This window comes from Mycteria americana, chromosome 1 (assembly GCF_035582795.1).
Source record: "Mycteria americana isolate JAX WOST 10 ecotype Jacksonville Zoo and Gardens chromosome 1, USCA_MyAme_1.0, whole genome shotgun sequence".
Lineage (NCBI taxonomy): Eukaryota > Metazoa > Chordata > Aves > Ciconiiformes > Ciconiidae > Mycteria > Mycteria americana.
In genome coordinates this window covers 511,138-527,159 of record NC_134365.1, presented here as the reverse complement: position 1 = coordinate 527,159, position 16,022 = coordinate 511,138, and the positions used below count along the sequence as shown (strand labels likewise).

The 16,022-nt window shown below is 51.2% G+C and overlaps 1 protein-coding gene across 5 annotated transcripts in view; it reads right to left on the bottom strand.

Moving 5' to 3' along the window:
* The window catches only part of SHANK3 (SH3 and multiple ankyrin repeat domains 3), a 372,706-nt gene that overhangs the window by 68,839 nt on the left and 287,845 nt on the right, over positions 1–16,022 (bottom strand). For all 5 annotated transcript variants that reach the window (XM_075506645.1, XM_075506615.1, XM_075506886.1 and 2 more), the window contains exon 16: positions 9,924–10,048. In XM_075506645.1, the coding sequence (XP_075362760.1) occupies positions 9,924–10,048 (125 nt within the window). The remainder of the gene's footprint in view (positions 1–9,923; positions 10,049–16,022) is intronic.

Below are 16,022 nucleotides of genomic sequence, written 5' to 3'. Positions count from 1 at the left end.
CCCTTTTTACTCAGCACCAGTGAGGCTGCACCTGGAATATTGTGCTCAGTTGTTGGTCATTGAGTTCAAGAGAGACAGGGAAAAACTGAAGAGGGTCCAGACCCAGATCGCATGACAAAAAAACCCCAAGCAGCCTACCACTGCTTGCAGGGCACTTACAAAGATGACCGAGCCAAACTCTTCCTGGAAGTAGCAGATGATGTAATGAATGTGGCCAACAGCCACAAATGGTGGTTTGGGAGGTTCAGGTTGGACTCAGACTTCTGCAAAAAAGAAATCTCCCAGGAGGGCGGTACAGCCCCAGAAGGGGTCACCAGAAAGACTGCAGCACCACCATTCTGCAGAAGGTTTCTAAGACTTGGCTGGACAGAGCCACAGCTGACCTAATGTAGTCCTTCTCGGGGCAGGATCTGAGAGAACCCTTCCAACCAGCACTTCTATGACTCTACAGAAGAGAGAACATACAGCTGTGGGTTCAAAAGCTGGCTCAGGAGGAAGATCAGCACAAGCTTATGGTTTCACTGTAAAACAGAGTAATTAACTGATGGAAAAACCCTCAAAGATCCCCAGAGAGCCCTGACAAGGAGCGATGGGACAATATTCTCTCCACTTTCCCACTAAAAGATATTTGGAAACTACTGAGACACATGCTCAGGGAACTAAGAGAAAAATACCTCTGTTTTAGGGTGTAAGAAAGACTGATGTGTAACTGGGACACAAGTTTCTACAATGGATAAGGATTTGACCATATCAATGGATAAGGATTTGACCATATCTCAGGCTGAAAATGGTCCACCAAGCCACGAAAATGCATCTGCTAATTGTCTGTCTGTTATTAAAAGGAGTATTTATCACAGGAAATGAACAGTCTTCAGAGCCATCTGACATCCAGGCCACTGCGTGAAAAGCTGTACAGTTTCCAGAGACAGCTAAGAAAAAACATCTGGGAGGCTGGAGATGCTGCACAAGTGCACTCAGCAGCCAAAGAGAGGTAGCTGCAGTGATAGGGGAAGTAAAAAAAAAATGCATATTCTCGGCAGACACTGGTCACATCCTGCCACCATTGAAGGTATAGCTGATGGAGGGATCTCTAGCAACACGGCCACAGTATGGCTTTCAGGACTATACATAAATAAACCCAGGCCTACATATGTAGCACAGGGTCTGGGATATGGCATAACACTCTTGCCTACTCCATATGGCTCAACACACCTAGACATGATGCCTCTGCAGTGATGAACTTGAGGAAAGCCTTAGAGCTGTGATGAAACCTTGTGCTATTGAAGTTCTTGGCCCACCATGAACTGGAGGTGACTTCTGTGAGACAGATGGACTGCAATGAGAAAGCGAGCACCCTGGAGATGGGGAAATGAACCAGATCTCTTCTTGAGGCAATGGAAATATCATGCTCAGAATCATGTTCAAAGACTGAATCTCCAAATGGAAGCATTGTGTCCAGGACGGGTTTCCTTCTTCTATGTCTGCTGCCGGAGGACAGCAAACAGGACAAACTCACATCAGTCTCAGTGTTACTTCTGAGTCTCCAGAGAGGTCAGCACCTCAGAGCATATGGACACCACAAAATCCTCTGACTTCACATCGGAGAGGCATCGCTGGTTTGTTGTCAAGGGTTTGCCACCCCTAAACCTGAGAAGTACCAATGGCAATTGCATATCCAGCTATATCCATAGTGCTGGCAGCACTCAGACCCTAGCAGTTCCTCTGAGAGAACCCCCGACAGCACAGAGAACACAACCTGAATGCTCCAAGGAGCTGCTCCATGTTTGGCATTTCCCACCCGCAGTGCTAAAGAATAATGTGCTTCCTGCCAAGAGACCACAGTGCTGGGATTCCCCTGACAGAACATGCTGTCCACAAAATGGGGGCTTACCCTGGAAAAAGTTGCCCTGGGATCCCTGTCCAGTCAGGGGAGAGCTGGTCAGTGAATCGACCAGATCCTGAGCATGGTTTGTCACCCTACGGCAGACTCCAGGCTAGGTCAGATGAGTTAATTACTCCCTGAATTCCATCTCCACATCTATTTGGTCTCCATAGGCGGAACCGGCAAACTGGACGAGGCAGGCAGGTGCAGGCACCCAGGTAACCGAAGCCTAACGTGAGGTGAGATGAATCCCACCACAGATGTCTACTGAAGGCCATGTACTGAGATATCTGTGTCTGTGTTGTCGCAGCAGCCCTGTGGGCTGTCGGACCACAGTGGTATTTAGGAAAAGAGTTCCCCATGGATAGCTGGCACTGGGATGCTGAAATGTGAACAAGAACACTGACAAGCCAGAGTCAGCCAAACCAACCAGAGAAAAGCAGCCACTTGGCTTCGCGTGAGAGCTGTCCGCCACTCCCTCTGCTTGGAGCCATATGATGGAAGTGCAGCTAAAAGAGATGCTGAGTAAACACTGAAGTTACTTATCTAGCTATTTCTATACATAGAAATACTGTGGGAGAGGGGGTGAGGGGTGGTGATCTGTGCGCTGGAAGATCAAGGGCAGAGCTTGATGCCTCTGATCCATCTGCCCTAAGCAAGCAGAAGCTCTGGGAATTTTCTGTCCCTTCTCATTCCTGGTGCAGCCCATGCCAACCAACACAACAGGCTGGTCTGCCCCTGCCCGATCTGAATCACACTCATCACAGATGGGGAAGGTTAGTCACTAGGAAGAAAGCGCGGCCTTCCTATTGGTGATGAACCGATGATCTTTCTTTAGAAGACCTGATGATGCAAAATAACTTAGCTTGGTTCACGTATTTGTTTTAGCATAAGAATCTGCAAAATAGCATCCTTTGGTTGCTGGATCAGCAGATAACAAAGATGCTGAGGAGTTACAGTAGGAGTTTTACCTGGACTGCTTTTCTTGAAACCTGGGCAGATGGATGTTTTGGAGGCCTCTGGGCTTTTGCTAGGTACATGCATGAAGCAGTGAGCATGGTCCTCTGAAAGCCCAACCGGAGGTGCAGTTTCAGCCTGACAGAGTAGCCATGGAGTGGTCAAGGAAAGGAAACAGAGACAGCGCTTATGAAGTAAACGAAGGGGTTATGAAGTAAATGAGAAACTAAGACCAAGAGTGAGCAGCAGCTCATGGGAAAATGCTGAAGGATTGCAAGACAAATGCACGTGACTTGGCTGGATCCCCTGGCAGACCGGAGGGGCTGCCAACGTTCTGCCCGTTTTCTGCCTTCAGCCAGCCTGAGGCACAGCAGCTGGGCAGGCAGCCTCTGTCCAGGCTCCCAGCGGAGAGAGGCACGCAGAGGCAGGCAGCGCGGGGTGCGTTGCTCTGCCCTGTTGTGTGATACGCAAAATGATCGGTGCATCCCCCCTGTCTTGCAGGCTTTATTCTCCGCAAGGCAGCATTTCCTCCCTGTGGGCATGGCACTGAATGGGCCAGGACAAGCAGGTCCAGGCATCTGACAGTTCCCCTACAAGCTTACAATCTAGACAGTGGGTAAAATCTTAAGTAGTAATAAAACTGGGATCAGATTCCCACCCAAAATACACTGCAGCAAGCAGGGGCTGAGTCAACACAAAAAGCAGGAGATTTAGCACTAGTGACCACGCCACACAGAATCACAGAATCACTGAGGTTGGAAAAGATCTTTAAGATCATTGAGTCCAACCATAAACATGGTTTGCTGGGATTAAAAAATGAACCTGTTCACTCCAATACAAAGAGAAGGCTTAAGTGTCCAGACCTCCTGAGAGAGAGGATTTGAAGCATGACAAAGGAGAGCAGAAAAAGCAACAAGCCCAGAAGCAAGGAAAAAAGAGACAGTATTTCTCTATGGAAGGAGAGCAAGGGCCAGATATTCCAGTCTATTATGGTACTTTAAAGCTGCAAATACTTGGAAGACTGGGGACTCGGCTGGTGTAAGGGCTTTGGCATAAGCTGTGAGGGCAAAATTTTAAACACGCTTCTTCTGATGCTTGAATTTCTGTTGATAGGTGGCATTGCAGGATTGAGGTTACATCTCTCCACAGCTCCAGGCTCCCTCTGCCACAGCTCAGAGCCAGAAGACAATCCAAGGTGGAGAAGTGTAAGGGAGCTGGGCAGCCTCGCAGCAGATGCTTCTGCTGAAACTGGGATCAGCAGGAGATAAATTCCATCGGAGAGGGGCGAGCAGGCAGCGTACATGACTACGTACAGGCTGCAGGCAGGATGACGGGCTGTTACTGTTGGATTACATGATCAAAGGCTAATCACCACAGCCATAACGGAGCAGAGGAACGATGACTGCGGGAGGAACCCCATGACCTGATCGGTGTCAGTGGAGCACCCCGGCTCGGCTCCCCCCAGGGCCACCGCAGGGGAAGGCTCAGCCCCGGGTCTGTGCTCAGGACCCACGGGACGAGCCGATGGGAGAGGCTCTCTCCAGGTCACCCTGCGGACCGAGGGCAAACAGTGCCTGCGGGGATACGGGACTCATTACGGGATGCCAGGAAGAGCATTCTGGGATTGTACCAGACCTACCGAGATGCTCAGTGAAAGGACCAAAGGCAGGAGAAGGGAGGGATGATGGTGGATCAGGCAAGAACAAGCATGGGAGAACGAAGGGAGAAGGGTGTGGAGGAGGCCAGCTGAATGTACCAGGTTGCTGGTCAGTCCGCTTGCTGGCCATGCCCTGTGCATGGGCACCACAGCCTGCTGCATCTTGTCACTGCACTACTTGGAACCATTTTTCTGGGTGCAGGTGTGCTCCATATTGTGTACCTCTGTGTGTGTGCATGGAGGTACAGCTGCCAGCAACTGGGGAAGGGGCCATGAGCGGTAGGGCCCATAGGTGCTGGGGTGCCAGCAACTCCGGAGACCGGACTGCATGCATATTGTATGTTGATGCACGTGTAGGTGCATTTAATTTGCTAGGAATCGTCAAGCTGGATTCGCCAGTGAGTAGCATAAGAGGCTTGGAGCCAGGGATCAGAGAGGCCATAGACCTGGGGTAGATACTGGAGAGACTGGGGGTCTGGGAATTTGCTACTGGAGGGCCCAGACTGACCCGTGGGTTTGACTACTGGTAAGGCCCTGTGTCTGGAGCAGCTGCCAGGGAGACTGGGTTGTGTTTCTGCGTGCCTGTGCATTAGGCGGCTGGGGCGACCAGGGGACTGGAGACCAGCTGCTGGATAGACCAAGGGTCGAAGGTCTGGGGAATCCAGTGCACGTGTGTGTGCACATGTGTGTGCACGTGTGTGTGCACGTGGGTCAAGAGATCTGAGTACCAGCAAGCGGGTCTCAGGGGTTCACACACTCGGGTGCCAGTAGCTGGGGAGACTGGGGGAGCTGGAGGCCAGCTACTGGGCAGACTGGAGGTCCAAGGCCAGCTACTAGAGGGATCCATATTGTCTACACATATGCATATGTATATATTCTCTTCTGACAGGCTTCCATTCTGATCAGTCGGGGAGGACCGGGGTCAGGCCATTTGTGCTGTTTGTGTTTGCATGATGCTGTGTGTTTTCCGGTCCGCGTGGCGGGCTGCGTGCTTACGTGTATATTGTGCACACGTGTGTATGTGTCCCCATCGGGAACGCACGCTCTGCCTGGCTACTGACCGGACTGGGGAACGTGGAGCTGCAGCAGCCTTGCATCTGTTGGGTGACTGGACGTAAAGCTCCTGACAGCTACCGAGGAGCTCTCACTTTACTTGTTCAAGATCGTCTGCTCCTCCTGGAGGGTTCTGGTGAAATTTTCCACCTTCACAAAATTAGGCAGAGGTTTCCTAGTTAAATATGAACAGAGACCAGTCTTGCTGAAGGAATTATCAGGTGAGGACACCAATGCTCGTCGAATGAGTATCCTGAACTCCGTACAGCCATCCCATGGATCTCACTGACAAAACCAGGATCAACGCACCCCCGCTTGCCGACCAAACAGGCTTCAGCCTGTCGCACTGGTCCAGGCCAGTCACGGCCCTCCATTCGTATGGAAGGTGCTGGTGGGAAATGAAAGGCTGAAAAGGCCAGGGAAGCAGCGTGGCACAGCAGGCTAGGACACTGCAGTTTAAGCACGGTACAAGTAAGTCAGGTCCTGTACTACAGTTGTAGTAGGTTGGTATTAATCAATCAAAAAGCCTCAGTGCTAAACGTTGAATTTCCCTGAAGCTCTGCTCCCACTTCCGGGGCAGATTCCCCTCTGCCCACCTCCTTCTCTGGGTGGTGTTTGCTGCCTCCCTCAAGCCACCATCAGCTGGCTCCCAGGTATAACCTGTCGGGCAGCTCTGCCGGCTCCTCGAGCCGAGGCCCCGCAGAAACACATCTCACTCCTCCCCGCAAAGGGGAGCCTCGCGCAGGAACGGGAACTGCTGGAGCCCCCACCGGACTGCCTCCAGCATCCACGGCCAGCCACCCCTCTCCCAGCGTCAGAAGCTGACTTCATTGCTGAATTAGCGTGAGGAAGACTAGGGCACATCAGGGCTTGCTTGGAGCTGTAAGCAGTGTCCCTGCCACCTGGTCCTTGCACGAAAGAGCCATGTTGTGGTACCGGAGGAGCTGTTCCCCACCGCTGGGCAAGGTCAGCTCTCACGTGGAGACTGTCACTGCCACCAAAAACTTCTCTGCCTGCAAACACGTCCCAGGACTTCCCACCTGCACTTCTTTATTTGAATTTGCTAGCTCCAATGTGAAAGAACCTTACATGTATCTGGCTGTCTAGCACTGATCTCCAATACTAAGAAAGCTTTAAAGCTGAAAGACTAGAGATTAATTTCAGCAAGAGATGGTCTCAGGCTACAAGTTACAAGGCTAGAAATGAAGTCTCACACTTAAAATGCCCATGCACCTTCCATCTCAATTTAACACATCTCTAATCCATACACTTGGACAGGCTGATGAAGATGGTCCCAGAGACCTGTGCAAGGCTTCAAGCTGTATTACAACATCTCCCTTTCCGAATATCGCCCTTGGGATGTGGCTTCACATTGCGGCAAAGTTGCTGTGCTCATTCTAAACCCACCTCCAGCTTCCCTTCCCAGGGAAACCACACATGCTTACTGCTCCACTTGCTATAGATTTAACGATCACGCAGCCACAGGGGAAGTCAGCTCAGCTAGCTGATCCAAAGGAAATGGTAACTCGCTGAGGGCAGGTTACCAGCTAAACACATTTCTTCTGCAGCTGAACATCCACACTGGGAGGGAGGGGAGAGGGACTGCAAGTCTCAGCCGGGATGAGGCTGCTCTACTGCAGCACTAACCTCCTCCTCGCACCCCACGTGGCTTTATACGCATTTGAAATTCTTCCTTGCTTTGTAATGTTTCTAATACGATGTATCAGGAAAGGTATCAGCTCTGTAACGAATTTGTCAGGTTTATGACAATTGGTACTTTGCTGGCGTTCTTTAGAGGCTGCAGAAGACTCACCAGCAACGCAGACGACGTTGTTGGCAGCAAGCTATTTGGGTCACGCAGCCTTTGCCAGCACCCTCCCGCTCGCAGCTTCTGGGGGACTTTCTGACTGTGAGAACCGTGCCCACGCGCAGGACGGACAGAGGACACGGCCCCACCGGGAGCTGCTCTCCAGAAGGTTTGGTGCAAGTACAGAGGGCAAATCTGGGCCCCACTAACAGCAGAAAGGAGAGCAGAGGAGAGGTGTGCTCTCCCACGGGGAGTAAGGCCAAGCGCCGACCTGCACCTCCGCTGAGAGGTCCTCAACCCTGGCTCCCCTCTCCCCTTCCCACTGTGGTCCACCAGCCGCGGGATTCCCTGGGCTCCCGGCAGCACGTGGGCTGTCGGTCCTCCCGCCTGCCCGGCAGCAGCACCACGCGCATGGGCACGGCACCACCAGTGGGACTCCCTGTTTTGGACAAAGGGCACAGCACTTGCAGCACCTCAGCACGGACACATCACAGCCCGTCCCTGCTTTGGGCACACGCTTTCCATCAACGACACGTTCGACATCAAGTCCATCGCTGTGTCCGAGGTACTCGGTCTGGAAAATGTATTGCTAGAAAGATCCCACAGAGCACTGATAGGACCTCCAGGGTGCATCGACCAACTGCCCGGGACAGAGGTGATGACCACCCCTGGAAAGGAGAGCATTTTTCAATGTAAACTTCAGACCGCAGAGCGAATCGCAGCCGAGCTGAGCAAAGCCTCCCCACCCACCGCCCCCGTCCCAGCAGCACTCCCAGAACCAGTACAACTTCACACGTCCACCTGCCAGAAGCATGCAGCTCTGCTTGCCCTACAGCACGCACAACCACAACCTACACCACACCACCACCATGTTGGACCAATGCAGATTTCATATACTGCATTACTGGCTTTAAAGCCTTATGATTTTTGCATGGGAAGATGTGAGAAAGCAAAATCCCAGGGGATGCCAGCCCTTCCTCTGACTGCACGGACTGCCTGTCCGGTGTGCGCTGCTCGGCACTGGCTGTGAGCAGACTCGGCAGCGAAGCCTGGCCGTGCCACCCACCTCAAACCTTCGCACAAGGTTCCCCTTCCCATCCCATCTAATGCACGGTCATTACACAGACTTGGTGTCAATTCGGCCTCACTCCGAACTTCTGCAACTGTTGCTCCCTTGGAAGGGGAAAGATTCCCCTCTCATCCCTTCCTGCACTGACAGTGTACACATCTCCGTTTGAAACAAACTCTCTGGGAGGCCTTTACAATTAAGGTACAGAAACGGGCATCTTGACTGAGTGATTCACAAACACTTTAATCATTTCTCAACTGCCTCATTGTAACAGCGTTTTCTCTGGCTTTAAGAAAGGCAGACTTGGCCTATTCATACCATACCCATTTGGCATGGATTCTGAACATAATTTTCACTTGCAAGTACCACAGTAATGCCTCCTACACTTTCCTCCTATAGCGAGGAGAGTCCCTATAAACATTAACAAATTAATGTTATCACTCTCTTTTAAATCACTCCTTAAAACTATCCTCTGCGGCATTCACTACAAGATGAAGCAGCCGATATGCCAAGACTGCTCCTTGCCGTGCCCTCGCGCTGTCCAGAGATGGCGAGCACCAGCACGGGAGCACCCCCGACGTCCGGGTGCTGGGACACAGCCGTCACCACCCGTACCGCGCAGATGCCGCGCACCGTGCAGCACCTACCACCACGTTTCCCTCACCTGTCGCTGAGGTTCTGGGCATACACTAATACAAACAATAACAAAATGATAATAATGCCAAGCTGCGGGAGCAAGCGAGTGCTGTCACTGCTGGAGACCTGCCAGCCAGCTTCAGAGCCCTGCCCTGGTTTTCTCCCGTCTCCTGCCTGTGCCCGGGGAGACCGCGCCTCTACTTCACCTCGCTGTGCCTTGCTGCCGAGCCCTTGAGACACTTGCTTAATGTGAAGTTGCCAGTGACTCTAATCCTTGCTTTCCTTTGTTTTAAACGTAATCAGGAAAATCCAGTTGGCTGTGGCCTCGGAGCAGTGAAGGCAGTGCACAGCCTCCAACATCGCCTTCTCGAGAAAGGGAAAGGGCCAAGGGCACACAAGAGCAGAGCCCTATGTACCTGGTCAATCTAATTCTTCTCTATAGACCCCAATGCTTGTACCACACTGGGCAAAGCTGTAATAAATATCAGCAAAAACAATCCCGACTGGCCTCCAGAGAGGGCCATTAGTGTCTTTTCTCCAACCTCCATTTTCCCCATAATTTCAGTTAGCACAGAGAACTATCTAGCACAGAGAACGTGTATCATCTTCTAGCACAGAGAACGTGTGCTAGAAGATGCACATCTTCTAGCACAGAGAACATGTATCTGCTTGAATTATTGTACCTGAAGTACATTTTTTCATCAAGACATCCAAGCAGCAGGCATTTCAGTAACAATTATTACGCAGCTCTCCAAACACCTTATAAAGGAAAAGACTTTTTTGCAAGATGTAGGCCCTTGTCCTGCAGAGGAAGATGCTGCTGGCAGCCACCGGTCACTCTCCCTGCCGCGTCGGGGCTCACCTCAATCAGAAAGTCTCCCGTGCGAAGCCCTGCTCTCCAAGCGACACCTTCCACATCCACTGATTCCAGGTACTGGAGTGCTGGGAAGGCTGGGGTTGGGGTGAACTCCTCAATTGGGGTTTCAGCTACAAAACACAAAGAGAGAGAGATTGAGACTGTGGCAAAAAGCAAGCAGAAGGTGGACAAGAATGTCCGGGAGCCTAGGAAAATCTCTATATATCGGTTCAAGAAGAGCACATATGCAAGGCTCAGCTTGACGTCAATGCAGGAACCAGAGCTGATGCTACATGTCTACAGTGTTCATCAGCTTAGACCCCGACATGGCCCCAGAGCCTCCTGGACACGTGTGACTCCCAGAGTCACATACCTTCCCACAAGGTCCCTAAAGCCTCATCCACCTCCCAGTACCACAGACAAAATGAGAACAACATCTATGAATGATGCCAGGAGGGACGGAACTCGCTCCTGTGTCTTCGTCTGAGTTAGCAGCTTCCAGGCCTCTTTCACAGTCGGCAGAGAAAAAAATCCTGTGCCCCATCCACCTGCGCTACTGCAGGCAGCTGCTCCCAGCGCCCAGAGCGCTGCCCCTCTCGTACTGGTCCTACAGGAGACCGTTAGCTCAGGAGCAGAGGGCCACTTGCTGATGGACATCTACATTAGTCAAATGAACTCCGTTCTTCACCAGTGAGGTTCTAACCGCATTCCTGGTTGAAAAACCTGCTCCTGCCCGTGAAAGAACACCATATCCAGGGAAGGGACTTCCTCAGATGGGCCCAGGCGGCACACTTACATTATCCAGGTCCAGCCCACCGTGCTTCACCGCCCATCCAGGCTGAAGGAATTTTGCACAGGGGATGCCCAAGTTACAGCAGAGAGGAGCTTGTGTGATCTGTGCTACCTTGTGTGATGTGACGAAGGAACAAGCTTCCTTTGTTTATCAAGAGGACACTGTTGCAGGATCCACTAAAGAAATGAAGCAGAAAGGCCACAGCTGCTCTTTACCCATCTGGCCAGACTCTGGTCACCTGAAACTACCAGTGGTACCCAGATGGGTTGCTGTCCTCAGCAAAGAGTGTATCACCTGTGGCTGTTTCAGGGACTGGTCATGATTCTCTGAGAAGATTTTTGCGAACAGAGGTGATTCTTATCTTGCTACACAAGACCATAGCATTCCATCAGTGAGGACTTCTTCACTAGGCCTTATATGACTGGGAATACCTGAAGCGGATCCAGGAGAAGCTCGAGACATCCCTTTTCTAATCGCACGCAATCTCATTACTGGCTTTCACGTGCTACCAGACAGACGGCCGTTCCTAATAGCCCGTGCCACAGATGAGGACAGAGAGAAGTTACCTTTCCAAGAAAAGTGCTGGTTCTCAGCCCTATGACACCTGGCCGCTTGTTTGCACATCCTTCAAGGGAGCAGTATCTGTACGGTCATTCCAGCCCTACCTCCGCTTAGTGGTAGTCCCAGGACTAGAGATGGGATTGTGCCACCTCCAGTGAACGGCGCTGCCCTGGCTTTGGAGCTGTTCTCAGCCAGCAGCAGCCTCAAAGATGAAGCTGAAGATGGGCTACCAGATACAGGAGTGCTCAGCAAGCGGGGGGCGGGGGGTGAAGGTGCAATCTTGGAACCGCCCGTGCCAACTACTCTGTTTTCCCTGCCTGCAGAAACAGGAGACGGTGTTCCGCATCACCTGGCTGTCACGGACAAAGAACATTATTGACACATTAGGAATAAGGGGCTGAAAACCCCAGACACGCTCTGACATCTGCACTCCCCTGACGGTGTGATACACACTGGAGGGTCAGCGAGTGGGTTTTATTCCTCCTCTACCTGCGACAGCCACTTTGCTCAAGGCTAGTTGTCAAATAATGGATCACAGTTGTACGGCAGAAGTCCTCTCCTGCAACAGCAGCATAGCAGTCATTCTGCTGAGTAGCTCTTGAACGTACTTAAATCACCAGGAGGAGACGGGGCTAACAAGCCACTGTTTTGCCTAACGATGCAGCGTATGTCATGCACCAAAAGATGTCAGTGCCTGAAACATCTACGTGTTGGCTGCTGATCAGTGCCTGGCCAGCAGCGCGGCACCGCCACTCGCACAGCGCCAGCTGAAAAGCGCGATGCACGGCTTCTGGCACCGGTGGTGGTGATGCAGTTATCTCAGTCCACTGCTCTATACAAGTAGTAAGTTTAGGTCTAGTGGTCTTGACGGGGGTGCATACAGATTCCTGGCAGATGGCGTATTTGGTGTTGCAATGAGTTACTTTGCATTACTTTCTCTGAAGGGTCATTAACTCAGGAGTGTGAAGAAGGGCTTGCAAACCAGCACCGAGACCAGCACGAGAGACTCTCAGAGCTTGGCTGCGATGGCTCGTACTGTCCTCCCCTCGAGCAGAGGAATTCTCACCTCTGTAGGAGAGAAGCTAAAGCTGGTTGGTAAGAAATGCAACAGCGAGGCCACAGTTGCATGAAACAGCTGGCTCAAACATATGCAGGGCCTAGGAATTCAAAACAGAGACGTGCTCCCCAAACCCTGGCCAGGCTGGCAATTTTGGGGCCAGGTGAACCGAAGGCTCTCGCTCAGGGCTTTTCAGCAGACTGATGGAGGTGTCTTTTCCTCACATGAACCTTTAGACCATGCAGGATTCACTGTCTCATCTTCATTCAGAAGAGCCAGTGGTAAAAGGACACTCTTTGCTAGTGTAGGGACAGCTCTGAGCAGGATGCACTGAAGGATCCAGACTAACTTTCTAAGAACTCAAACACCAAATGTCTGCTTTAGTGGCTGATGATGCTTGAACAAACCATTTGCCTTAGAGACATGCAACAAGCAAGTCAGAAAACCCCACGATTATCTAGTCTGATATCATGCATGACAGGGGCCAGAGCCTTCAGCAAAGGTCCCTGTAGGTCCACCTCTCACCTCAGCTGATGTATGCAGAAAGCATGGGTTTTGTTAGCAATATAAAGATGTATTGCATCAACAGGCCTAGAGAAGTTATCCATCACCCTAAGTGTATTATCAAACAATGCATTTTTTAAGAGCTGTGTCAAAACCCTAATGAAGCAGTAGATTTAATAACAGTCCGTGGATGATCTTGTGCATACATCTCCTTTGATGTCAGGTCACCCCAGTAAATGTGACCTACATTCTCTTTCATTTGCGTGAAATGTAGAGACACTGATTTTATACAGATAAAAATATTTCCATCACTTACCATACTAATTCTTTATTATTTTATTTACAATTTTTATGGAAGATTTTTTTCTGCTAACTCAGCCATCGGCTAGCACCAGGCCAAGACAAAGTTTGCCTGACAAGACATTAATGTGCTGAATGATCTGATTATGCTTAGATGTTTTTTATCAACAGCCTTCCATGACTTCTTCCTTTGATGGCAGCTAGCTTAAGTGGCAAACAGTTGACAAGTCATCCTACCGATTTTTAGAAATGCCAATGCAACATTTGATTTCTCCAAGTCCTTCAGGACTTCCCCAGTGTTAAATTCAACTCTTTGGATCAGTGTTGACCAGCAAGTTCTTTCAATAGTCTGAAGTTCAAAGAACCACAGACATGACCTTGCTGCAGCCTGTAGCTGCAAAACTAGGTGCCCATTAACTTACGCTGGGCGCAGGCCCAGAATGATATCAGGTTTAAGGTGAGAAAGACCTTGTGTATTGCCTGAACCTCTGAAAACAGGAAAAGGGGAGACTCAGGCTCTCTGAGTGTCAAGTAAATTATTTATATTATGATAATGAGACATAAGGTCTCTGTAGAGTATCGGCACTGTACTTCACGATACGGGAGCATCAGCATGACATACCAGTACTGCCCTCTCATCATACATGCATCATAATTAAAGTCATGAAAAGGTTAAGTGGAAGTCCTGACCCCTGGGGAGGATAGAGTTGGACAGATGACAATTTAATTGGTTTCTTAGCCAGGAGAAGGAGCCTGACATGAGCAAACCACCTATCACAGCGGCTCCGGGTACGCCCGTCCCATCAGGCTTACGCCCGCGGCGATCCCACAGTTTCACAATTCAGAAGCGCTGCCCCGCGCTTCCCCACCATGGGGCTGACGACAGCCCGCAGACGGCGGAGAAATCCTGAATTACAACTCAGAGAAGAGCCATCTGAAGGACAGTTCAAGGATGCGCTTTTCTTATTGGTAATCAAAGATCTAAACTGATAGGGAATACAGACAAAATTAACCCAGGAAACCCAGCCTTATAGCCAATTTTGTCACCTGCATTATTGATGTGTTACATGAGGACTCCAGGCACACCATTTTCCGTGGGCTGGAAGCCATATATCTACAGTAACTGCATGCCGTGATACGCAATTTGTAAAGTGTCACTAGTGCCTTAAAGATTCAGTAAACAAGGAAATGCATCCTGAAGTCAGAACTGTACCCTCATGAAACAAATACTAGAAGCATAATTTAATACAGGAGGGGGAAAAACACAGGCAGAGGAAGCAACCAGCTCTCCCTTGCTACTGCCTGAAGTCCCAGCACTCGCTCCCAGGGAACAAGAAAGAAGCTCCAGTAATGGGCAAGTAAACACAAACTAACCCCCCCCTTTTCCGTGCAGAGAATGAGGTCTGCAGGGCTGACTGCTCCCCGTCAGGCAGCGGATGGAGGAGCTGCGGCCTCCAGGTGCAGGTGCGATCTGCAGGGGCAGCACTGGATCTCCCATCTGCCTCAATCAGCCTGGAGACGCAGGCAATACAGGGGGAGCCTGCTGTTTACTGGAGTCTGCAACTGTGCTTCCTTGTTTCAGACCCTTCCCTTACAGCTGCTTTTAGTTATTATTCAGTCACATATATCAGTGCCGTGCTTACACCTGGTCAGTACGGAGACTGCTCTATTTTACTGCAAAGGACCTGCAGAGGGAGGAAATTCTCCTGCAGTACACAGCAATTAAAACTTCCTGAGTAAGTGCCAGAAAAGTTGTAAAACCAGCTTGCCACCTGAAAGCCTAACCCTGCCTTACTTGTTAAGCTGATGGGTACTGGGCACATCGTTTTCTCAAAACAGAACTAAATTAAATATATGTTGAAAGCAACCCTACGGAGCTCCTGCAAACCACGCCACATGCAGGAGACCTTGGTGGTGGGGCTATCTCCTTCCAAACCACCAGAGCCTGCTGAAAGGGCAGAAGCACCTCTGAAGAACACTGCTCTGGCAAAGGCAAGGGGTGAACAGAAACCCCACTGCTACGGGAGAAGCCCTGACTGCCACCCCTCTGTCCCCACGGCAGTCTGTCCAGCCCACAGGCCTGATGCGGAAAACCCATGCTCCTCTGGTCACGGGAGACGAAGCCCTGCGTGAGACGCGCTGCTGCACACGCTGCCCGAGCACGGCCGTACGCGGACATCCACTCGCTGCCGGCAGACCGCACGCCCCTTGAAATGAGTCGGTACTGGCCACGGCGAAGCGATGGCTCAGAACAAACCTCAGGAGCACTCCCCGCCTGCTCTTCCCTAAAAGCCAGCCGCTCGGAGGTGGTGGACAGACGCCGACGCTGACAGGACTGGAGCAGGCACCAACCCGGCACCAAGATGCTCGGTCCATCCATAGGGCTGTTCTGCTGACGGCCAGAGACCAAGGAGCAGGCTGGACACACAGGGGATGGTCAGAAGAAGAGATTTGGTTTATTGCCCTGATCTGGGCTGTGGTGATCGAGCACAGAGCTGCCCAGCAGAATCCCTGCCAAACAGCCCCAGGCACATCATCCGCGTGCCTTTGTAACCTCTTCCTGGCTCCTGACAGTCCTTTTTGCTGCCCCAGTTTCCTCCCAAATGAACAATCTGCCTCTAGCTACTTTTACCCCACTCGCCCCCGTTCTGCTACATCTGCCCTCAAATCTGGTATTTGCAATGCCATTACCCAGGCAGTCTTGGCCGGACCTGGTACCACTGAGCGGTTCCCCGCAAAGGTCTCCAGTATTCCCTGTCAGTTGTCTCTGGAGCTTGGCCACGTCTAGCATCACTCCCCTCGCACACCGATGAAATCCCGCCATTCCTCCAAAGCGCTGTCTGGGACTTCAGCTCCCTCACTGCTAGCTGTCACGTCCGACCTCTCCCGT